We start from the raw sequence: 26,786 nt of genomic DNA, 5'->3' as shown, positions 1-26,786 counted from the left end.
TTTAAAAATTAACATCTCAAGGTTAAGGTATTATAAGGTCAATATTCGACTTTATAACCGGACATGAGTCTTTCGAAAAATATTTTTACAAAATCCTCTTGAAAAGGCTGTTATAGGAGGAACTTATAACAGCCTTTTCAATTGGATTTTGTAAAAATATTTTTCGAAAGACTCACGTCCGGTAATAATGCTTTAAAAATCCTAATCCTTTAAAGAACTAGTTGATCGAATAATACCAAATATCATACCTTTCCATGATTCGATTTTAGTTTCTAATATTTGGCAAATTATTTAAAATTAAATTACAAATTCGTTTGAAATCCATCTAGAGATGTGAGACTACTTCAGAAGAGAGAGAGAAAGCGAGAGTAAGTGCCATTCTAAAACAAATCTATTGCTCGAAGGACCAAACATCAGAATTGACCATTCAATTAAGGCGGAAATCATCGACTGTGAAATTGTTTTCATTACAATTGAAATTATATTAAAAATGTGTTTGAATTAAATCAAATCCTCGTAAAAGGCAATGAAATAAATTTGTTATATCTTTTTTAAAGGAGTTTTGCTCAAAACGTTGCTCGAAGGACCAAATACCATAATGTTCATGCTCTGGTGTTCAATATTTGGCCAATTATTTGAACTTCAATTGGAAAGGCATTAAAGATACATTTCAAATTGTATCAGCGATGCGAAACTCTTTCAAAAGTGAGAAAAAAAGGTATATTCTGAAATCAACCTTTTGCTCGAAGGACTAAATGTAAAAACTGATCCAAGTCCAATTGAGGTGGAGAACATTAACTGTTTTCTTCATTACAATAAAATAATATTTAAAATTAATTTCAATCCAACGCTTATAAAAAACAATCGTATGTCTTCATAAAAAGTTTTTTGAATTTAAACCGTTGCTCAAAGGACCAAATATCATAACTGATCATGCTCTAATTAAATTGTGTTCATTATCTGGTAAATTTTGTGAACAACAATCGGAAGTGCATTAAAAATATATTTCAAAATTTCATTGGAGATGATGTGAAACACCTTCATAGCTGAGAATAAGATGTATTCTGAAAAGAGACTTTTGCTCGAAGGACCAAATATCGTAATTAATCATGCCTTAATTCAGACGAAAACGATTACCTGAAAAATTATTCCATCACTATGGAAAAATTATTAAAAATAAGTTTGAAATTAATCGCAAAAAAGCAAATTTTATATCACAATTAAAAATGTATCTATTGTTTTTGTTACTTTCAATTTTAAAGTCAACCCGTTTCTCGAAGGACCAAATTCATAACTGAGAATGCTCTAATATCTTAATAGCTGCTAAATTATGTAAATGCATTGAAAATCCATTTCAAAATATATTAGCTATGTTAAACTCCTTCATTAGTGAGAACAAGATGTATTCTGAAAACAGAATTTTGCCCGAAGGACCCAATATCATAACTGGTGATGCTGTAATTGAGGCGAAGAATGTTGCCTAACAGATTGTTTTCATCGCTTTTAGAAAAGTGTGTTCATAAATAGAAATAAATAAATAAAATAAATGGCAATAAAATTAAATTTGATGTTATAATTTGCGTGCTCTTAATTTCTTTTGGTGGCAATAACATATTCTTAATGATTTTATTCCAAATATAATGCATTTTCAATTTAAAATTTTGCTCGAAGGACCAAAATATCATAACCGAGCATGGTCTAATTTAATGGTGTCCATTATCTGGCAAATTGTAAAAACCCCAAAATTCAAAATGCATTAAAAATCCATTTCAAATAAATCAAATGCCCATAAAATGCAATAAAATAAAATTAAATTTTTATGTCACAATAGTCATGTTTTATTTGTTTTGTTGACAATGTTTTTATATTGAGAGACAATAAAATTGTCCCCATGATTGTTGTCCAAATAGAGCATAAAATTAGGTGATCATAAAATTTTAAATGTCGAATGAATGATTCAGTAAATGGGTGGACCTGTGTCGTCTGGCAATTTCGAGCAATTATTATAAAAGCGAAAAAAGAGCTCAGGAAAAAAACAACAACGAGAAATGATTTCGTAAATGCCAACATCAAACTACTTAAACCAATTTTAAACAAGAAACTATTTCACAAAAAATACATAACTCAACAAATGTCCGGTGATGCGGGGCCACAGCTACAGCTGCTGTTCCATGTAGTAAAAAACCATCAAATCTTTCAAAATACTTTGACAACTGTTAGTGAGTGAGCAACTGAGTGAATGGGTGAATGAACAAGAGGCGGACGCGTGTTCATTTGCTGCAGGGCGAAATAAAAATTCAGAAAAAGCCATTCAAAGTAAATGGGCAAATTTAAAATGTTGAACACTTTTTTTCGTATTTTTGGAACTCCATAGACCACAAGAAAATTAAACACGTTTTTTTTCTTCTTTGTTTTATTTCGCTTGACACTGACCCCATTTAGGAGGTGATAAAGAAACGTAACAAAAACTCACCAACTTTGGGTGTTTTTTTTTAGTGTATATTTCTTGGGAAATGGTGATTTATATTGGCCCTTTTTAAATAAAACAAAAGAAAAACACAAAACTTAATATTTCTGCACCAATTCCACAATGAAACATTTAAAGTGTAAAATAAGAGAGGGATTAACGTAATTTAGTAATTGTTCTTTGATGCTGCCACTAAAGGTCAGACATAGTTAATTAATTGGTGTAACAGTTTTCATAAAAAAACGTCTGTAATTTATGGGTATTTTGTTGATAAATTTATGATGTTGTGGAAAAATATAGTATCTCGAAGGACCAATTATCCAAATTAAACAAGCGGTAAAATTCATATCTATATCACAATCTCAAAAAAATATTGATTATGTTGTGAAAAAAACCTATCAACTCGAAGGACCAAATATCATCTCAAAAAAAAAAAAAATATGATAAAGTTGTGAAAAGAAACCTATCTACTCGAAGGAATATCAGAACTCAAATAATTTCAACAGTGCAAAATAAATACGGATCGTTTGAAACCAGGAATCAGTTTCAAGAAGGCTTTTGCTTTATTTAATAAATTTTAAGGTCTTGGAATAAATATCCTATTAATATTGAAGGACCAAATTGCAAAATTCATCAGGTGCAAAGCATAGTGAGTACTTCTACAGTGCCGCGAGAACTAAATTTCAAAAAAAAAATATAAAACATATTTAAGATCGAAGGACCAAATTAAATGGATATCACATCATAATTATGGATCAAAATGTTCACTGAACTTGCTGGAAGGCCCGCCAAAAATACATATTGAGAAGAAAATAAAAACGTGTATGTAAGTGTGTGCTCGAAGGACCAAATATCAAAATGAAACATGCACAGAATTCTGAAAGAGCTTAAATTAAAATAGAGTTGAAATTAAAAGCGTTATACCTACCATATATGATCGAAGGACCAAATGCCAAACTTACACAAGCTCATAGCAATGTGATACCTATTTTAGGTGTCGAAGGATCAAATAAAAAAAAATTAAGCATGCTCAAAGAATTGAGATGGATGTATGAATATTCCAAGGACCAAAACCAACCACCGATATAATTACTAGGAATCGAAGGACCAAATAATAAAAAATACACATATAAAGTGAAGATTAAAGATCGATATAATGTTCGAAGGACCAAATATCAAAATGAAACATGTTTAAACTCAGTAAAGTATTAATGTAAACAAATATCAAAGTTGAATTTGTTCATACCATAGCGACTGACCAATAAAACTACGGAGTACGATCGAAGTGCCAATAGAAATAATATACAAATATAAAATCAAGATTAAAGAACGATATACAGCTCAAAGGACCAAAAAAATTAGTAACTAAGTAATAAAACTACTTAGAGCGCTTGAACGAACAATTGTCAAAAAATAAATAAATGTTGAGCGATAACTACAAGTAAAAAGAGTGATAATAAAAGCTCGAAGGACCAAATATCAAAATTAATGAAATTATTAAAGCGTAATTACTGCCATCAATAATAGAAGGTCCAAATACCAAACATATATATGCCCATAGCATTTTCATAAATATTTTTGGTAGTCGAAGGACCAAATGTAAAATTTAAGCATTGCGAGTGACTTCTCGAAGGACCAAATACCAAGAGAAAAAAACGATATAGCTACAATCAATGAAGGAGCAAATTTCAAAGTGAAAGTTCGAAGGACCAAATATCAAAATTAAACACGCACAGAATACTTGAAGAGCTATAATTTAAAAAAAAAAAAAAACAGAAAATTACCATTAATGATACCATAAACAATCGTAGGACCAATTAAGAAGCTTATACATGCTTATAGCATAGTGATAACTATTTTTAGTAGTCGAAGGACCAAATATACAATTTAAACATACTTAATAATTGTGATTGACAAATATAACTACAATGAATGCACGAAGGACCGATTTCCAAGAGAAAAATAAACGATATAGCTAAAACAGTTTGGAGTGCTCGGAGGACCAAATGTCAAACATAAATAAGTGTACAGCTATAATTACAAGTGAAAAGAATGACAATCAAATCTTGAAGGACCAAAAATCCAAATTAAACATCCTCATATTTAAATGATTGACTAATATAAGTACCAAGAATGCTCGAAGAACCAAAAATCAAAATAAAATATACTCATAGCATAGTTATTGACTAATATAAATGATCGAAGGACCAAATACCAAAATGTGAAATGAAAATTAAAAAGAATATAACCAGTGTCTAGGGTCGAAGAACCAAATACCAAATTAAACATACTCATATCATAGTTATTAACTAATAGAACTACTCGAAGGACCAAATATCAATTCGAAAATGCTTATATTATAGTAATTAAGTAATATCAAAATTAAATGTGTATATAGTATAATTATTGACCAATTGAAATGATTGAAATACCAAAGTGTGGAATGAAAATTAAAAACTGGCCAACTACAGTCCATGGTCGAATGACCAAATAGAAAATGCTCACATCATAGTTATTGACTAATGGAACTATCGCAGGTCCAAATATTAACAAATATAACTGTGTTCAATACTCGGAGAGACAATTCGGAAAGTAAAAACTATATAGCTACTATCAATGAAGAATTAAATGTCAAAATTAAACATGATGAAGTATGGTAGGGATTAATATAACTAATATAACTATGAAAATGTTCGAGGAATCAAATGGTGATCAACAATGATAACTACTTAGAGTGCTCGAAGGACCAAATGCCCAAAATAAATATATTAAGAGCGATAATTACAAATTAAATGTGAAAAAGCAACACCTGAAAGACTCAAATATAAAAATTAAATAACTATAGGTACTGAGAATGTTCGAAGGACCAAATACTAAAATGAAATATATGTACTCAGAATGCTACCAGGACCAAATGTAAAAATATGTTCATTATATAATATTAATGATCGAAGGACCCAATATCAAAATGTGGAATGAAAATTCAAAATGATATAACAACTGTCCATGCTCGAAGAACTACTTAGAGTGTTCGAAGGACCAAATATAAAAATATAAATAAAAAATAGAATGCAATTCAAGACTGCCAGATTGGCTATCAATGCTGGAAGGACCAAATATTAAACTAGCAAGATATCATAATGATTGATTAAGTAAGTACTGAGAATGCTCGAATGACCAAAATCAAATAAGTTCATAGCATAATTATTGACTTCTATAAATGATCGAAGAAAAAAAATTCCAAAATGTGAATGAAAATGAAAAATAATATAACTATTGTCCATGGTCGCAGGACCAAATTAAAAATGCTCGTAATTAGTGATTGATTAATAAAAAAACAACCCGAAGGACCAAATATCAATTTAAAAATGGTTATATATTAGTTATTAACAAGTATAACTATAGTGAATACTCGAAGGACCAGATCACAAAATAAAAACGATGGATCTACAAAATTATTCATTCTCAAGCATTGTGAGGGATTAATAAATCTACTAGGAGAGTACTCGAATGCCCAATTCCAAATTGATACCAACAAATATAACCACTCAGAGTGCTCGTAGAACCAAATATTAAAACATTAATTAATATAGGGCGCAATTAAAGACCGGTGCAGTGAAAAAATATCATCGAAGTACCAAATATGTATTAATAAAAAATATCCCTAGCATAGTGATGTATTAATAAAACTACTGGTAATAATCGAAGGACCAAATAAACAAAAAATTAAAATATTACAAAAAAACAGACAATTGTATGCTATAGTTCATGAAATTTTAGTAAACAAATTTAAAAATATGAATTTTTTAGAGGGTATTAAAGTAATATGTGGCGTACTCTGTATATTTCTTAGCCTTTTGACGCTTGATCGAAGGACCACATTTCAAAACTCAATATGTTCATTCAAATCTCATGTCATAAATGAAATTATTTTCTTGCAATGCCATGAAATATTTATGTAAACAGAATTTTATTTGGTATTTAAGGAAATGTTAAAAGCTTTATTTAAACTTCAAAATGTCATAACAAAATTCCCTTTGAATTTATGTGGCATAAAAGAAAATTCCTTTGCAATGTTGGAAAAAATTCCCACTCTCCTCAATTTGAAAATCTCTCCCTCTCCCTTTGGCTTCGTCATAAGTCATAAATGTTGACTGTCGCCATCAATCATAAACAAAACAAAAAGAAAAAAGAATGAAAAACGTGATACAGACATTACTATTTATGTCTAGCAGGATGATCGTCGTATAATTCCTTCATTCCCCAGAAAAAGCACAGACAAAAAGTTCAACATTTATTCCCCACCATTGGCTTATTCCCGTTTTTTTTTTGTTTGTTTGAGTTCCATTGCATTTTTCATATCACATAATTTTAATCTTTAGCACCGTCCGACGTCGTATGACCGACCGTCTGTGTCAAAGGAAATGGAAAATATGGCCAGGAAAAGTGTAATTCCCGGCCAACAGAAGAAAAGGAGAAAAAGCGAAAAAAAAAAAAACGACGACAACACCAACTGTAAATACAAACAAAGGAAATTGCAATTATTCATGGGCAATTGTTTTAATATTTGTTTCCAGTTTATTTATTTTTTTTTTTTTTTTTGAAAAGGGAAAATTGCTGGTAGTTCTTGGAAATTGAATTGTATTTCAAGCCTTTTTTTATACTTTCTATAACATTAAAAAAAAAATATCCAGGAATCTTAGAGTGAGTTAATTGCAGGACCAAATATCAAGGAATCTTACAACGATTCGATCTTAGGATCCAAAGAAGAGCTGGTTGTTCTTGGAAATTGAATTGTATTTAAGCCTTTCCTCTATACTTCTAATAACATTATCAACAAATATCTAAGAATCTTTAAACAATTCGGTCGAAGGACCAAATCGAAGCAAAAAATGCATTATTAATTTTTTTTTAGTATTCAATGTAAGAAAAATGTGATATTAATTTGGACTCTCTGTATATTGAAGCATAGTTATACCCTTAAAAACTACTGAGAATGCTTGAAGGACCAAATGTTAAAATTAAATATGTTCATAGTATTGTGTCTAGGATAGTTGGTATTGAAAATGAGATATATCGGTCTACGTTTTGGTATAGTCGCCATGTAACAGTACTTCCCGATATTATGTATTTTGATGATTTTCGCCACATTTTTTGTCTAAAAATTGGTATTTGTAGATCATAATGGGTTCTAGCTCCGATGGCGAAACAGTGTATTTATAGGTCCACGTTTTTGTATAGCCCCCATAAAACGGTACCTCCCGATATTCGTTATTTTGATGGTTTTGCCACATTTTACCATGATTTTTGCTACGCATTTGTCTATAAATCGGTATTTGTTGGTTATAATGGGGTTTAGCTCCGGTGGCGAAGCATTGCATATATGCCTATGCCTAGAAATGAAGAAAGTTATTAATTTTTTATTTTTGTATTTATTTTTATTTATTTATATTTTATTTTTTCTTCAGGGTTTTTTTTTGAAGTCGATGTTTTACGCAAAAAGAAGCGACGGCGACGCAAGTTTTAATAGAGGAAATTGGACACTGCATTAATGAAATACCGCAACATTTATACCAAAAAATTTAATTAAAAGATGGCGTGTGTTTCTTCAAAGTTGTAGCGCCCATATATTTCCATTTGAGCCGAAGATATGTCAGTCCAATGATGGCAAATTAATAGGTTATTATGAGTCGAATAACTTACATTGTAGATAAACAGTTTTTCATTCCGCGACAGTCCTGCTCGCATCCATGCTTCTTGTAGGCGTAATTAATATTTTTGGCTTTTGACGAAAAATAGTCCACGTGACGGCAGAAGTCGAATATTTGACAAAGGAATAATCAGTTTTACATTCGGGAACAGTCTTCCTCCAATGCGGAATAACATCTGGTATTCGTAATTCGTCTTTTTGGCTACTGACACAGTCCACGTGACGACGAAAGTCGAATCTCTGATGCAAGACGATTCTCAGGTATTTCATCCTATCGGAAGTTACAGTTAATTCATCACCAACCTAGATCGTAGTGATGTATATCCAGAAGCTCTTTGCTTAAGACTGTGGTTTGCCTTTGTTAACTACAGATACTCATTTTCCAACGTTGATGTAAAATCCCCATTTGTTGAAGTATTTGTGGAGGGCATTCATGTACGCATTCAATCTTCTTTCAAAATTGTTTCCAAAGCGAACTAATAGCGCCAATATATATGTAAGAGTATAGTTTGTGAGGCTGCTCAGATATGATATTGGTACTTCGATCAATGCAAAAAAAAAATCATTACTGTATTTCCGAAAGTTAATATGGAAATTGGTTTCAAAAAGCTTATTCAAAATAAAAAACAAAAACATCTGTATTCATGCACCGGCATGATATATGGTCCTTCGATCAGCATAAGTTAAAGTTAAAATGTACTTAAAATATACACTGTTTACGGGACTTTATGTAGAGTTAGTTCGTAATTTCCTTAATCGTAGAGATGTATCTCCGAAAGCTCGTTACTGTAGACTCTGGTTTACCTTTGTAAACCACACTTTCCAACGTTGAGATTAAGTCCACATTTGTTGAAGTAGTTGTAGAGCGTTCGCATCCACAATCTCCTTTCCACCGTGCCTACTCGCTAGTATTTTCGGTCCTCATCTCATACATGAAAGTATTGAGAATTATAATTCAAAATGTTCTACAATATTCCAATGAAATGAAATATTATATCAATTCTTCACCGTCGAAGGACCAAAAATCAAATCACCCCTGCTCAAAATAAGTTTAATATTTCAAATTCGAACTTTGGGGCAATTTTTTATTTGCAGTTTTAAAATTTGTTACCATTTATTGTGAATATGTTATTGATATTAACTATTTACTGCTTTTAATACAAAATATTCCCCTTGCCCTGAATGATGTGTGTTGCATCCTTTTAGGCCGTCCAGCAATGAAACATCTCTTAATGCAATTCAATTCTGTTATGGTTGTTTTCAAACATATTTCTCCAAACTTTTTACGAGTAATTCTTTATTTACGGTTTTGTAAATGTTGATAATTTCAATATTTACTACTGCTCATTCACAACATAATCTCCTTGAGCTGTGCATGCTTTTTAGATGTTCCATAAATAAAACATATGTCAATGCTATTCAAGATATTCAAGTTTCCGATCGTTTTTTCAAAAACGATAATTAAATCCACTTTTTCGAGCAACACTTTCCTTTAATTTGGGAAATGTGGATCATATACATTAAATATTCTTTTGATATTACATGTTAACCACGGATCACTCATGTGTATGGTGCATACTTTTAGGCGGCACTCTAATAAAACACATGGCAATGCCATTCAATAGATTTCCGTTACCCTATTTTTTCATTTTATGAAAACCTATTCAAATGTATCTTCTATTTGGTATCTATTTTCATTAAAGCAGGTGTTTTTGAAAAGAAATTTCCAAACAATCCTCAAATAAAGCAATTAACACTTGGTGAAATAATAAAGACATTAAATTTTGCAAAACAAAAATGCGCCAATGATGCCAAATCTAATTTTATTGCCAAAAGGTGTTAAAATCTATTTTCAATTTGGCAGCCACGCGTATCGTGTCGTCGAAATTTGGCACAGCCATTATTTTTCTATTCTATTTTTTTGCGAATCATTTGGAAATTATCTCAAAAACCATTTAAAATCCATTGCAAATTTTTCAAGCATTCAGAAAATCTCTCGACACATAACAAATGGAAATCGCCATGCATAATTGACATACATACAAAAAAAACATACTTTTATTTTCTTTGTTTCTTATTTTTTATTTTTTTTCTAAATGTTAATCTCTTTTTATGTGTGTTGTTTTTTCTTGTCGTTGCTGTTGTTATTATTATTGTTGTTAAACAATTGAAATTCGTTTTTAATTGTTTGTCATTTGTTCAGTAACTGAATCATTTGCAATTTAGGCAACCACCGCTGAACTCAGGTGTGGTGAAAGTTAGTTTTGATATCATTTAAATAAGAACGTACCTGATTTGCATAATTATTTTCAACTGTGTATTTTTTGTATTTGTTGTTTTCCATATAATTGCAAAATGTTTGCATTACGTTTTTAGGTTAGCACTGTTACCATTTTTTTGAGGGGAGATTTGATTTCTCCAAAATTTGTTAACATAAATGTAAATTTTTTCAAGAAAAGGGAAAGTAAAAACTAAAATCTGTATCATATACAAAAAAAAAATGTGAAGGCTATATTAAGAAAATATCCGCATAGACCTCTGTCTCACATCATTTTAATTTCCCCTTCAAATAGTCTTGGAAATATTGACAAAAAATTTAGTGATGCATTGGTTAGTTTAAATAAGAGCTCCGATTTTACTCGAGAGAGAAAAACACTGACGAACTCGTAAATGATAATCGAAGGACCAAATGCCCGAAATGCACCAGTTTTACAAGAAGTTTACTCTCCACACTTTTGTTCTGTGTGGGAGCATTTGCAAATACTCCTTTCGAAAACAAACGAGTGGAAGTCGAAATGCTCGAAACTGAGTAAACATGAAATCGTGTGGACAAATTCGGGTGGCAGTGGTTGAAAAAGTGACAGATGTATACCCTCAGCCAATGTTCGATTATCTATGGAGTGGGCTCTAAAGGAATAGGCCAATATCTTCCATTTCGTAGCGGATCTAGATAAATATGATATTAATATTGCGACGCGCCAGATTTGGACTATATCGACTACATCCTTCACTTTATGTAAATATGTGATAGTTTTTTAGAAAATGTTGAAATGTGCCTGAGGTATCACATATAGTCGACCGAAGTATTCCATTTTCATACTTCATCTAATACAGATAAAAATATCGAACATTTATATCCAATTTTATGCCAAATCATAAGTTCCGATAAATTCCGTATTCATCTCAGGTTTCTGGTTGAGAGACATATTTTTTTTAGATATAGCAAGTTGCAAAAAAGAGTGGAATTTTTTCCAGATTCATGAAAGACAAAATTATTGAAAAATGTGACCCTTTATGGGTGAGGTACCGGAAGGGGTTCGCAGATATATATCATCTTCATAACAGACCTAGTGTTAGCAAAAATGTTTGTGTATGTGTGAAATTTTGAAGGGAGTTGGCTGCTTATTTCTCTTTCCTTGAGCGTTTTGTTTTTCAAAATCTTGAAACCTTTGTGGAAGAGGTACCAGAAGAAATGATCCGATACCTCCCATCTTTATAACAGATCTTGTGTTGATGAAAATATTGAGATGTACGAAGTCTGAATGGAACCGAATGTTAATTTCGCGTTTTATGAGCGCCATTGATATTCAAAATATTGATTCTTTGTGGGGGAGGTACCAGAAGGAATGTTCCGATCTCTACCATCCTTATTAAGATCTTTTGTTAAAAGAAACATTGAGATGTGCCAAGTCCGAATGGAATCGGTTATTCATTTCGTGTTTTATGAACTTTATGGTTATTCAAAATGTTGACTCTTTGTGGGAGAGGTAGCAGAGGGAATGGTCCGATATATCCCATCTTCACCACAGATCTTGTATTAGTAGAAATAATGGGATGTGTGAAATATTAAGAAAACCGTATGTTTATTTCGGATTTTATAATCGTTTTGGTTATTCAAAAGTTTGACTCCTTGTGGGGGAAGTACCAGAAGAAATGATCCCATCTCTACCATTCTCATAACAGATATTGTGTTGATAGATATATTAAGAGGGAGGGAAGTCTGGAGGGAATCGGATGTTAATTTCGCTTTTATATATTTAAATTTTGACTCTTTGTGGGGGAGGTACCAGAAGGACTGGAACGATAAATTCCATCTTCACACCAGACCTTGGGTTAATAAAAATATAGTGATGTGTGTAATTTGACAATCGGACTTTATTAGAGTTAAAATTATTCAAAATTTCTACCCTTTGTGGGGGAGGTACTTGATGGAGATCGCCGATATTGTTTTTTTACCTGACCTATAATATTAGAATTTGCAAAGTGGGAGCTAAATTGGATTATCATTTCTATATCTGTACAGTAAAATATTTTTTTTTTTTGAAAATTTCGACCATTGAAGAAGTGAACCGATATTGCCAATCTCCAAACTCGATATAAGTTTGATAATAGTATTAAGATGTATCAAATTTGGACCAAATCAGATACCCCGAAATTCGAAAGTTATCGTATGTACCAGCCAGTTAGACGTACGGACATCGCTAGATTGACTCCAAATATTCTGAAACTTATTTGATCCAAAGAGACCTAGGGACGAAAATTGTTATTTCGATGAAGTACGTTTTGGTCGTGTCAAATGATATACACCCTCCCTAGCCATATGGCTGAGGCCATAACAGCGGTATAAGAGAATTCTACTCCCACTCGGAAACATAGGTATTCCCTGCCTTACCCCTCTGGTAAACTACCAATAAACAAAGGTTGTTTTTATAAAAACAAGAATAATGGGATTAAGCCTTACTTTTTTGCAACAACAAAGTACTACGGTATTCCGAACAAACATGCCAACACTTTTCTATGATTGATTACTTTTTTCACTAGCAAGAGTTGTGCAGCTTTAATTCTAAAAAATGTTTCCATTATGTACTTGAATGCGAGCAGGACTACTCCGGCGAGAGAAAAAAAATTGAGTATACTCTTATTTTATATCCGAGCTCTTGTTTAAAGAGAAACATTTTCCATTCCATTCAGGACTCGTACTCGTACTCACCCAGGGGACAGTATAAAATCGGGTTTAAAATTTTCATTCCCATAATGAGTAGAATTATGCGTTTTTGGGCATGTTCCGTTAAAAAATTAGGTCCCTCGCTTAGAGCTATAAAGTCAGTCAAGTGGGGGATCCCCTATTTTAAATGTGTTTTTTTGGAGACGTAAAAAGTTTGAGTTGCTTTCAAAAACCAAGAAGAGCAAATATTTGTATCAAGTATCAAGTCTTATATTTCATCAGAATAATATTTTGGAAAATTCCCTTTTGAGTCTAAAATGTATTTTGACTTCCGCATTTCCAATGAAATTCATCAAAAAAAATCTCCCGCATAAATTTTGCATTACTCATAGTTGAATTTGAATCACAAATCTCGCCAGTCCATAACCCCAAGAAAATCACGTGCACTTGAGCAAAGCCATCAACAAAACCATTGTCTGTCGTTTTTTGCTAAATAAATAAGCTTAAATGGTAGTTGGCAGAAAACAGTTATGAGCTATAAATCATGGCGAAACTTGTTAGAGAAGAAAAGAAGGGAATTCTCCTCAAATATGTAAATGTTGTTAAATGTAGTTACCGGCAAAGCTTTGCCGCGTGTTATGTCTAAATAAACTAACTATGAATGGGTATTTATTGGTGTTCTATGAATAAGCTGAAGTTTGTGGAAGAGATATAGAAAAAAGAAATAGGTAAACAAACTTAATTTAATTGAGAAATTCTCATAATTTAGTGGTAAAATATTTCTGAGAAAATAAATAGATAGACAATAAGTTCAATTTTGTGCAGGTGTTAAAAATTCAATTAACCTGAATCTAGTTTTAAGGTGTGAAATATTAGAAAATAAACAGTTTTATAAATAATTAGCACTTTCGTCATCAAAAAGTCCTTTTTAGGTTCGTTCCAACCGTTTGCGTTAGGCCTTTTTAGTACTCCGAAAGAACTATTTGTTCAGTTTGACCAATTTTTTTAATATAAAACTTCATACATCTTCATAAATTTTCAGACTTTTAGCTATATCCAAATCTGAACCGATTTCAATATAATAAGGCAAAATTATTTTTGTTCCAAATTCCGTTACGCATTCCAAGTTTGGAGGGTGTATCTGTAATGGATCAATAGATATGTGCATATAAAATCTAAATTTTTGGCATCGGAGCCATATCTCCAGTCCCAAGTGGAATTTCAAAAATGTTTATAGCCTATGTTACTTCCAGCCGATGTTTTAGTATACTTGGAAATTTTCAGGAAAATCTGTTCAGCAGTTTTCGAGTCCATAAATTACAAACATACAATCATTTTCCTCTTTTATAGATATAGATTCAAGTCTTTCCTTTTTCGAAAGAATAAATGGGAAAATGTTTCCCTTTACACCAAAAAGTCACAATGCACAACGGATCCACGACTATTTTTTCTGTCCAAAACTATTTCAACGTCTAGATATGCAAACCCTATAAACCAACAGTGACCTTTAGAACGCAAGTCCAACAAAATCTATATCTCTCCATCCTAGGCACCAACATTAATCCAAAATTATTACCATTTTGTACTTTTTGATCAATTTTTTCTACGCATTTGCAAAACCACCCCAGATACCAGCGAAGACCTCAATATCAAATTTCGTGATTCCAGCTCTATCCCTTCACCCACTAATAAATTTAGTACCACTTAGTAGTTTTCAAACAACTATAATACACCTCAATTCCGGATACCAACAGGGACTTTAACACCTCCATCCTAGACACCAACATTGATCCAATATTAGTACCATTTAGTACTTTTTGAACAATTATGGTGCGAATTTGCAAAACCACACCAGATACCAGCAAAGACCTCAATACCAAATTTCGAGATTCCAGCTCTATGCCTTCACGCTGTACCAAATTTAGTACCACTTAGTACTTTTCGAACAACTATAATACACATTTCCAAAACACCCCCACATGTCAATTCCGGATAACAACAGAGACTTTAATATCTAATAATCCCTCTCAGAATACCAAGTTTAGTAATTTTTTCCATATCTCAATTCCAGATACCAACAGAAACCCCAATATCAAATTTCAGGATTCCAGTTCTATACATTCGCTCAATACCAAATTTAGAAACATTCAGCACTTTTCGTATAATTTTAGTAATCATTTGAACAAAATTGTTTTATATCTCCATCCCAGACACGAACAGTTATCACAGTATAAGATTCCACGGTTTCAACACTATCCCTACATCCAATACCCAATGTCGTACAAATTAGTACAGGGATAGATAAAAAAACTGCAACAAAGTCAAACGCCATATTTTTTAATTTTTTTTTTAATTTTATTGAATGAAAGCAAAAAATGTAGGAAATAGCATCAAATTTTAGAATAAGTTCAGATTTGCTCGAATTGGTTCAAACGGCCAATGAAACCGACACACGCTGCCCGAAAGTTGCTCTGCGGTATTTTGACCCATTCCCGGCGAAGCGCTTATTTGAGGTGATCGACACTTTGGTATCCGGAGATTTTGGATTGGTATCCGGAGATTTTGGTGGCCATTGTACACTGGAAATGAAGCAAGGAACTTCATTTTGTAACCATTCTTGGTTTACACTCGGGTTGAGTGCGATGGTGCTGAGTCCTGTTGGAATGTCCAAGGCCTGCGGCCAAAAACCCTCCAGAATATTTTCGCGATAATATTCGTCATTTATTCTGATGACACGATCGATTAATACGAACGGAGAACGACCATTGGCTGTTATGGCGGCCAACACCATCACCATAGCCGGCGCTTGAGTTCTGGTGGCCAACCGAAGGTGCACATTTTCAGCTGACCTCTTTGGCAAGTAAACACGATCATTTTGTTTGTTTACAAACTGCTGGACAACGAATGTTTTCTCATCGGAGAAAACCAAATTCGGCAGTTCACCACTCACCGGCCAAGCGAAGCAACTCTTTAGCTATTTTAGGTCTATTTTCTTTCTGTTGCGTTGTAAGTTCTTGCACTTTTTTGAAATTTCAATGGTTTACACCGAGCTCATTTTTTTAAATATTTGCTGAATGGAATATTGCGATATGTTCAGCTCACGCCCAAAGTTTCGGCCACTGCGACGCTTTAATTTCAATGGCTTTACCCCGAGCTCATTTTTCAATATTTGCCGAATGGAATATTTTGCGATATGTTTAGCTCACGCCCAAATTTTCGGCCACTGCGACGCGGGTTTCGATCAAGTCTCTTTACTTTTCGAACCATTTCTGCTGATAATGCTGTTTTCTTTCGTCCACTTCCTTGACCTTGGGCTATGCCATCAATATCACGGTAACGAGCGATGGTACGAGACACAAAAGATTTATTCACCTTTAAATTCTGGAGTGCCCTAACGATAGCCACTTGTGAATTCCATCGCGAATAACTTTTTTTCTGGAAAATTCTCACCAAAATGCTTTTGTACGTTTGTAAACAATATAATGAGCTGTTAGTGGAATAATTTTAATAGCCGTCGGACAAGTGGCTTAGAAATGACAGCAGTCTGAAGTTGGTTGCAGTTTTTTCATCTCACCCTGTTTATACTTTGTTGGGTCAAAAAAATTGAGCCCCAGTTTTTTTGATGTGTTTCCGATGTCAAACATTTCTACCTATTGTTTTCCAAATGAGCTTCTTTTGTTTTGAGTTTTATGACATTTAGCTAACCACTTCCGCTTGAAATGATTGTTTCTTTTTTTTGTGAAATCAACAATCTCTTTGATCTTCTTTTTCGTCATCTCCGATCTTTAAGGCTAATTTAAAATGCATTAAAAAAATAAAATAAAATGAAATAATTTCTTTTTAAATAAATAATGGTAACGTTTCCTCACTCCCACTCTCTTATTTCCAACTCCATCTTTTTTCGGTGGATGTAAAATACCATTAAAAACGAAATATTCAACAAAATTACTGACCATTTGTTAGACGAGAGAAAAAAAAGGGTTAGAAAAACAAAACAGTTTCGTATGTTTTCCCCGCCATGGACTTGATATAGGAACAAACATTTTTTTTTTTTTTGGAACCGGTTGTCACATTGTTGCAGTGTAAACGACAGACAACAAGATTGTCATGAACACAATAACAAATTTAAAAAATTGGTTTCGCTCAACCCCCACCTCTCTTTGTCGCCTCGTCTCTCTTCCAAGTGAGTTGATTTGTCTATAAAAGCCGGTAAGCGCCGCCGAAACAACAACAACAACAAGACCATTACGACGAAAACATGAAAATTAAGTTGGCAGTAAACCGTATAGCCTATCGTTCCACCGTCCAATTGATTCCAAAGTGGTTTGTTGTCTGCCAGTTTTGGGTGGTGGGGAATGGTTGGTAGTGGTGGTGATGGTCGTATAAATTGCTTTTTTCAGTTCTCTACGGCTGTTGGGAATAATGCAAAGCCAACTTTCAACTGCATTTTTAACTGGGTGGGTAGGTAGGTAGGTAGTTGTAGCTCATTGACTGACTGGCTGGCTCGATGGCTGCCTGGCGGGTAAATGATTGCCTCCTGCCTCGTTAGTTAGTTGCTTACCTTCCCTCTTGACTAGACTGACGAAACGAAAACAAACCAAACTAAACTTCATCCAAATCGAAAGTTATTGACCGGAACTAATAACTTTTTATGATCTTGTTTTATTTCTATTTTTGAGACTCTGTCTTTCTCCTCAATTACCAAAAACAAAATACACTAAATGCCTGTTTCGACTGTCTTGTTATTCCGCCTTCGAAACCGGGATGGTGGGAAATCAGGCAATTTGAAGGAAATTGTAACAATTTTTTTAAATAATAATATGAAATGAATTCAATTAAAGACAAAGAAATGGAACAGGAAGTAAAATGGGTATATTATCTGGAAACGTTTTATCGGCTTAAGTTAATAAATAATTGATAGTTTTTAAAAATATGGGAGGGGGTTATAACTTGGTGATCTTCTTTGAGACCTGGATGATTTTTAAAGATTCTGTGTTTTTTAAAGTAGTTGTGGTTTACCCATAAAGAGCCGCTGCCTCTCTGCTGAAGACTTTCAGGTCTTTTGTGAGGGCTTGAATGTTCTCTTGCGAAGACCTGCACATATTTTTTAAAACCTTTTTTTACGAAGAGCTGGTGTTTAGCCTATAGTGACCCTTTTGTGTTTCTATGAAGAAGTGGTCGTCTTTCTATGAAGATTCTTTAAATATCTGTTGGGTTTTTCATGAAGACCTTCCTATAAAGACCAGATGATCTTGGTATGAAAAACTTGCTGTATTCTTGTGAACCCCAGTAGGTCGTATAGTGACCCCTTTGTGTTTCTATGAAGATCAGATGATCTTGCTATGAAGAACTTGCTGTCTTCCTGTGAACCCCAGTAGGTCCTTCAACTCAGAACTTTTCTCGTTTTTATGTGGACCGAGAGGCTTTCCTATGAAGACCTTTATCTTCCTAAGTTAATAAATATTGATAACTTTTTTAAAACATGGGTGGAGGTTATAACTTGGTGATCTTCTTTGAGATCTGGATGATTTTTGAAGATTTTATTTTTTTTAAAGTAGTTGTGGTTTCCCCATAAGGAACCGCTGCCTCTCTGCTGAAGACTTCTAAGTTTTTTGTGAGGGTTTGAACGTTCCCTTGGAAAGACCTGCAAATATTTTTAAAGCCTTTTTTACGAAGAGCTGGTATTTAGCCTATGGTGACCCTTTTGTGCTTCTATGAAGAACTGGTCGTCTTTATATGAAGATTCCAATGGTTTTCCCATGAAGACCAGATGACATTACTATGAAAAAATTGCTGTCTTCTTGTGAAGCCCAGTAGGTCTTACAACTCAGAACTTTTCTTCTTTTTATGAGGGCCTATGAAGAACCCCGATTTACGACCTTAGATGATTTTGTGGTTTTTCCTAAAATGCAGAAGAAACTTTTAGAAAGACTTTTCGCTTTTAACAAATCTACATGTCCCATATCGAGCTGTTGGTCTTTCCATGAAGACTTAGTGGTCTATATTTGAAGACCCAGTGATCTATATATGAAGAACTGACGGTCTTCTTGTGAATTCCTAGTGGTCTTTAAATATGGCCGGTAATGTCTCAATAAATACTCGGGGTTGTCGTTTGAAGATCTTGTTTAGAAATCTGGTGCTCATTCTTATCAGAACGTGGTTGTTTTCTCATAAAGACAATTGCCTTTTTACGAGGATCTGGTAGGTTTCCTTTGAGAAACTAGTTATCTTCTTTTAAAAATCACTAAATATGCCTGTGAATATCAGGTGATGACATGACGAGCTTTCTATGAGGATCTGGTAGTCTTTTTGAAGATTTCCAAATTCTAGGATTAGCAATCAATGGAGACCCATATGTAGTCCCGGATATCTTCTTACAAAGTCTAAGACTTCTTTGTATGGAGACTTGGTATTCTTCGGAGACCCATATAAATCTCGGATATCTTCTTACGAAGGCTAAAAGTGAGAATACACGGCTTCTTCGGAAAAGAACAAAGGTCAATCAGAAACTACTTTGTTCCTCTACAAAGAAGCCAGCTTATGACTTAAGCCAGTCAAAAAAAGCTTTTTATGTACTCTCACCTTAAGATTTCTTTGTTTTGAGGCCTGGTCTTTTTCGGCTGACGTGCTGATAAACTTTCTATAATTAACAATAAGTTGATGCGGAAAGTTCTGATAATTTCTCCGTAAAACTCCGGCGATCTTCTTCTGTAGGCCAGGATATTTTATCTCGAAGTTCAATATTTTTCGATATTCCCTCAGTCGAGTAGATGGGTCTCTCTTGGCGTCCACTTTGGAGTAGATGTCCGCAGTTTTTATATTCTCTTTAGTAGATGTCTCTCTTAGCATCTACTCTGGCGTAGACTGCCTAATTCAGCATCTACTCTAGAGGAGATGACCTTAACTGACATCTACTGTGGAGTAGATGACCTTAGCTGACATCTACTCTGGAGTAGAAGTCCTCTCCTGCCAATTGTCTTTTTTGCAACTTCCTAGGAATAGATGAGCCATACTCTAGAATAGATGGCCTCAGTTGAGTAGATAGTCTCTCTTGCCGTCCACTTTGGAGTAGATGTCCTGAGTTTTTATCTTCTCCTAAGTAGATGACTCTCTTAGCATCTACTCTGGCGTATATTGCTAAATTCTTTTGGGGTAGGAACCATCAGTTGGCACCTTATGTGGAGTATATAACCTCAGTTGGCATCTACACTGATGACATCAGTTAAAATTTACTCTGGAATAGATGACTTCTGCTGCCATCTACTCTGGAGTATATGATCCCTATTGACATCTACTATGGAGTAGATGACCTCTGTTGGCATCTACTTTGGAGTATATGACCTCAGTTGACATCTACTCTAGGGTAGATGACCTCAGTGCTCAAAGAGTTGCTTAGCTTGGCCGAAAGAGGTGAACTGCCGAATTTGGTTTTCTCCGATGAGAAAACATTCGTTGTCCAGCAGTTTGTAAACAAACAAAATTATCGTGTTTACTTGCCAAAGAGGTCAGCTGAAGGTGTGCGAATTCGGTTGGCCACCAGATCTCCGGATACCAATCCATTGGACTATTGTATCTGGAGGATTTTGGAAAGCAATGTTGGGACTAAAAAATACCAAAGTGTCGATCACCTCAAGCAAGCGCTTCGCCGGGAATGGGCCAAAATGCCGCAGAGCAACATTCGGGCAGCGTGTGACGGTTTTATTGACCTTTAAAGGCCATAATTCGTGCCAAAGGTGACCAATTCGAACAAATCTAAACTTAGTCTAAAATTGTATGCTATTTCCGACATTTCTTTGCTTTCATGCAATAAAATTAAAAAAAAATTGTAAAAATTATGGCGTTTGACTTTGTTGCAGTTTTTTATCTCACCCTATACTCTGGAGTAGATGATTTCTCTTGGAATCTACCCTAGAGTTGATGTTTATCTTTTTTTCAGTAGATGTCTCTCGTAGCATCTACTATGGAATAGATGATTCCAGTTGGAATCAACTTCAAAGGAGACAACCTTTAATGTAAGGCCTAGGCCTAGGCCTTCAATTCTGGAGTATAGGACCCGAGTTGTCTTCAGTTCTGGAGTAGTTGATGACCTGTTTTCCTCAGTTAAAATCTACTTGCAGTGAAGGGACGCAGTTGATCCCAGTTTTCAACTATTCTGATGTCGATGACCTCAGTACCCATCTACGCGGGGGTAAATGGCCCTCAATTAAAATCTGATATGCGATTTCTGTTTAAATGTTGCTATTGCGTCACATATGAAAAATTTCAAGGGAAATTACTATTTTTTCTGTTAACGGTATTTAATGTTATTTTGGCGTAGATAGGTACATGGGTAGGTGTTACAATAAAGTTCATTGTTTTAACTCAACCACCAAACCACTGAAATTTTATGGTTGTTTGCAAAAATATTTTATAGTTTTTTTTTTTTTTTTTGTTATTGTGTGTAGGTGAAGCGAGCCTTAAACCCGTTTTCAAAATTTAGACTATAAATTTAAATTCCGTTTTTTTTTTTTAATTTTTTTTTTTAATTTTATGATTTGAGAAAAAATAAAAATCAAAATGGAACCAAACAAATTTAGGAAAATTTTTTATTAAAATTATTTTCTCTTTCAATATTTTGGTCAATTACTAATTTTTTGTCTCTCTTGCTTTCTCTTTCCAGATATTAAAATGCATCACTAGCCCTAGCTAAGACTTTCAAACTCCGGACTTTATTTTGGACCAGACGGACTTACCACGACCGACATTACTTATAAAAAACATAAACCAAAAAGCGCATCGTAAGAGAATTGCAGCCACAAAAAATCTTCTATGATTTTTTCAAAGCAGTAAACCAAACTCTCGCTCTCTCTCTCTCTCATTCCTAAAATAAAATCTCACTACACTTTAAGTCTGCCAGCCAAAAAAACAGGAAATCTCTACTCAACCATGGCCGACAAATTACGCTCTTCAAACATGTCCTCGTCCATGGGCGCTGCTGGCGGTGGTTTGTCCACCTTAATTGGTAACCCCACATTAATCTCGAGCACTCTGAGCACAAATCATCAGCTGACACCCACAGTGGATTTAATGACGGCCTCGGTACGTGAATCCTCGTCGCCAACGGCTCTAAATTCGAGCAACAACAACAGTGACATGGAATCCTCCAGTGAATTTGCTCCAGGCACAATAACGGCTCAATTAAATTTCCAATTGCTGCCAACGACATTGGATGGCAGCAGTGGTGCAGGTGGTGGTGGTGGCGGTGCAACGGCCATCTTTGATTATAATTCAATTATGAACTCATCACAAATATCTGCCATGTCACATGATTCTCTGCAACAGCAGCAACAACAACAGTCATCACAACAAATTTCAAATGCAGCCGCTGGGAATACAACAACAAGTGCCAATAACAGCATGGCTTTGGTCAAGGCTGGAGCTGGCAAACCGGTAGTGGCTCAAAGTGTTGCCGGGGTAAGTTAAAAGAAATAAATGTTATTATTTAATACCTCGCAAAAAAATGCTGCTATAATTTTGTAACAAGTTGCCATAAAATATTATATGCCCGATTCCTTTGGCAAATAGGATAATGAATTTAAAATCTTTAATGGAAAATAAAAATATTTTCAATTGCTAGACACTTCTAGCTGTCATTGGCAAAATTTTGTGAAAGAAACTGCTCTCATTTAGGGGGGAAAGTATATTTTATGGATTTTTATGTCTACAAATCGGTTATCCTAAATTGCTATAAATTTTATAGCTTGCTCTCAAAACTATCTTAATATCAATTTGTAGATAGTTTGTAACATCTTTAGCTATAGAGAACCATTGGATATTTAAGTTTATTGCATGACATTCTTATAAACTTAGAGAACAACATTGTTTGTACTTTGCTTTAGTTTTATGGACCTGCACGACACAATGAGAATATATTCTGATAATCACATTGTATCCAATACGGACATATCTGGGTCATAAGAAGCTTGATTTGTAGAGGCATTCAATGTTCTTTGGTTGCAATGAAAAGGGAAGAGCTGGGTCTTCAATAATGACCGTGAAGATAAATTGAAAAATATATCTAGCAAATACAAGAACCATCAGCACTTGGGCAATGACATCGAAGTGTAAAAATAGGACAAGACAGAGTTAAAATATGGCAACACTCTGTTGAATGTCTATGGAATAGAATTTTGAAACCATATTTTTGGATTCTTGTAACTTTTATTCGTCATTTGTTTCTGTAATTGTGGTTTTTATATTAACATGGTCCCCTCATGAACTGTTACTCTATATATTGTAGACACAAACCATTTGTAGAAAATGCATTTTGTCTCATCTTTACCATTTTAAGTCTTTGACTGGGGTTAACGGAGTGACAGATCGCAGACCCTGGGAGTAATTTTCAATTATATGGAACTTATATGCAATAGATTTTTGGGCCTGGAGATTTTTGAAATTTTCCGAAAAAGTATTGTTTAACCTTAGGGAAATTTCAAATAAAAGGATCCACAATGTAAAAATTGGAAAAGAAGGGCGGTTGATGTCGGTGTATACCATTGGACTGCTGCTTTCTAGATCATGCTGATCCTTCCTATAGTCCTGGACGAGGAGTTTCATATCATCATTTGGATTCGGACTCTCACGAGTCTGTTCTGTAGTTTGCTGATGTTCGAAAAGAGTTGTTGTACTCTCAGGGTGACCGTCAACTGTATCGATATCGTATATATATCAACGATATCGAAATGCATCGTAGGTCGGTGTTCATACAATTGTTAATAACAGGACCCAATGTCATGATCGTTTAATCATATTCATAACCTTATTTAAACTGTCAGAAGGGTGTGGGATTCTAGAAAGATTTTTGAGATATCTACCGGCCTCGAGCAGTATCCTGTTAATCTCGTCTGCTACTACAAACTGGTGGTCTTTTTATGATGACCCTATGACTTTCCTATGAAAACATTCCTGCACTTTATTGGCGATTTAGTGGTATTCCTATAAAGAAATGATGATAATCCTATGAAGAGCTGGAAGTCTTCCCATGCAGAGCATTCTAATCTTCCTATGAAAATCTGGTAGTGTTCTGCTGAATATCCGACATTCTTCCTGAAGATTTGGTAGTTTTTTTTTTTTAATTAATTGGGCTCCCTATGATAACCTGGTGGTCTCCCTATGATGCCTTTTTACGATAATCTTTCTAACCTTAAGGGTAATCATTTAAATACCTTTTAGCCTTCTACTGTCTTCTTGTGAAAATTCCTTATGGTAACCTTCATAGGAAGACCAGTTTGTTATCCTATGAAAACCTGGAGGTAGCCTTTTGCTGAAGATTTGGTGGACTTCCGCTCAAGACCTTGTGGGCTTCCTATGAGAATTATGTGTTTGCTTTTTTACTGATAATGTTAAGCACGTCTCCAATCCAAGTAAAAACCTCCATCTATAAATAATTTTTTCGACGAAAGTGTCCAAGAAAGAATTATTCTAGAATTATTTTGAATCAAAGCCCCAAAGGAGTTTTGGTTTCTTAGGTCAAATATTGTTAAGATCTTTGTATAGTTTTGACCATATGTTTATGAAAACGTGAGGAAGACCAGCTGTTCTTTAAGCGGTTATTTTATGACGACCTCATAGTATCTTTGTATGGATGCCTAGATGTCTTCGTAGGAAGTGCTGCAGGTCATGCTATGAAGATAACTTGAAGTATTCTCTGAAGATCCTCTACTTTCCCTCTAAATGTCTGATGGTTATCCCATAAAGACCTTGAAGTCATATATTTAAGTCTATGTAATCTCCCTAAAGAACTTGGTGAAATTTCTATTTCTACTGATCTTTCGTTGAAGACCAGATTTAATTCCTTTGAAGAACTGGTATTCTTTCATTATCAGGTCAATTGTTTTTTTTTTTTTTTTTTTTTTTTCAAATACATTGTAGTCTTTCTACGAAGATCTAGAGATATAACTAAGATGACGGCTCTTCTGGAGAAGGTCTGCACAGAATATCTATTGAATTTCTTCTAAAAAAAAAGTAGGTGTCGTCTTGTGAAGTTCTAGGGAAATCTACGAAGAACTAAGATGATAACTCTTCTAGAGAAAATCTACATAGAATATCTTTCGATCTTCTGTTGAAAGTTCTACGTATCTTTTGGAGAAAATGTAAAGGTTTTCTAGAGAAGATATAGAGAGATTCTAGAGAAAAATCTGGTGATCGTCGAAAAAAAGATCAAAGTATTTTCTGGAGAAGAGCTATAGATCTTACAGAAAAGATCTAGGAATCTTCTTGAGACGTTCTAAGTGTCTTATGGAGATGATCTAAAAATCATCCGGGGAAGATATTGGGGTCTTCTAAATTAGATTTATTGATCTTCAGTAACAATGTCTCTATATATCTTCTGCGAGGAGGTATAGTAAATATCTAGAAGTCTTTGAAGAAGATTTTAAGGTCTCCTAGAGAAGATCTAGGGAACATACGTTGTGATCATTAGTTATAGGGGTCATCTAATATAGATTTACTGATCTTCTGTAAGAATGTGTATATATGTTCTACGAGAAAATGTACGGAACTTCAGTTGGAAAAATGGCGATCATAAAAAGTTTTCTACGAACAGCCGGGTGATCTTCTTACGAAGTAGTTGCGGTCTTCCAAAAAGTGCGTTGCTATGAAGACCTCTTGGTTCTCATATAAATTTCTGGTAGACTTCCGCCGAAGATCGAGTGAATATCTCTTGGTTCTCATATGATATCCTGATGATCTGCTGCTTAACACCCAGTGTTCTTTCTATGAACAAATGATTGTTTTTTTCGGCAAAGAACTAGTATTCTTCACATGAATACATGGTGGTAATCCTCAGCACAAAATCTTCCTGAAGAACTTTTTAAGAGATCCTGATGGTCTTTCGAAAAAGTTCTGTTGATGTTATTTCGAAGACCTGCTTTTTTATCATCCATTAAAGATTTTTTGTGTCCTGTCATGGCCATGGTTTTGGAGTCCTCCTCAGCACAAAATCGTCATGAGGAACTTTTTAAGAGATCCTGATGGTCTTTCGAAAATGTTCTGTTGATGTTTTTGCAAGGACCTGATTTTTTATCATCCAAAAAAGATATTTTTGTGACCTATTATGGTCATGATTTTGAAGTACTTCTTACGAACCTATATTATGCTATGGTCAACCTCTTTCCCTTAACAGATGGTATGATTCATTGACGAAATAAATAGACCCACCTAAAAACGAAGGCAAACTATTTTTGACTGGTCTGGTCGTAACTGCATTGGCATTCATACAACCTACAAAAAGAAATCATTTTGGTTCCAAAATTTTGTCTAACTTGGCATAGCTCGAGTTTGCTCGTTTTCACTTGGGACCGACCCTTACTCGCGATGGGGGTGATCGAAGAGTGGGAGTTTTTTACGGAGTTCCTTCATCACTCTTTCTTGTAAGAGCAAGAGCGTGGTAGTAGAAACTCTCAAAATAGAGCAAGAGTTTGCTCTTAACTGGAAGAGTGAGATTCCCACTCTGAAACGAGCTGAAAATACTCGATTCTATTCGAGCGGCATCAAAAAATAGAGTATGCTCGATATTTGTTTCTACTCCCAGGCATGCTGCCACTCGAATTCGAGCGAGTTTTACTCTTTGCTCGAATTTGAGTGAGTTTTCGGAAATCTGAAAAGAATCGAAATTCTATTTTATG

General features: G+C 34.2%; 1 protein-coding gene across 3 annotated transcripts in view; it reads left to right on the top strand.

The window, feature by feature from the left end:
* The window catches only part of LOC101901317 (GTPase-activating protein CdGAPr), a 220,957-nt gene that overhangs the window by 148,846 nt on the left and 45,325 nt on the right, over positions 1-26,786 (top strand). For all 3 annotated transcript variants that reach the window (XM_059130256.1, XM_059130257.1, XM_059130255.1), the window contains one exon: positions 21,782-22,575. In XM_059130256.1, the coding sequence (XP_058986239.1) occupies positions 22,048-22,575 (528 nt within the window). In that variant the 5' untranslated portion in view covers positions 21,782-22,047. The remainder of the gene's footprint in view (positions 1-21,781; positions 22,576-26,786) is intronic.

Source organism: Musca domestica, unplaced genomic scaffold (genome assembly GCF_030504385.1).
Source record: "Musca domestica strain aabys unplaced genomic scaffold, Musca_domestica.polishedcontigs.V.1.1 7, whole genome shotgun sequence".
NCBI classification, from domain to species: domain Eukaryota; kingdom Metazoa; phylum Arthropoda; class Insecta; order Diptera; family Muscidae; genus Musca; species Musca domestica.
The sequence above is the reverse complement of the archived record's forward strand: the minus strand, read 5'-3'. Positions and strand labels throughout refer to the sequence as shown.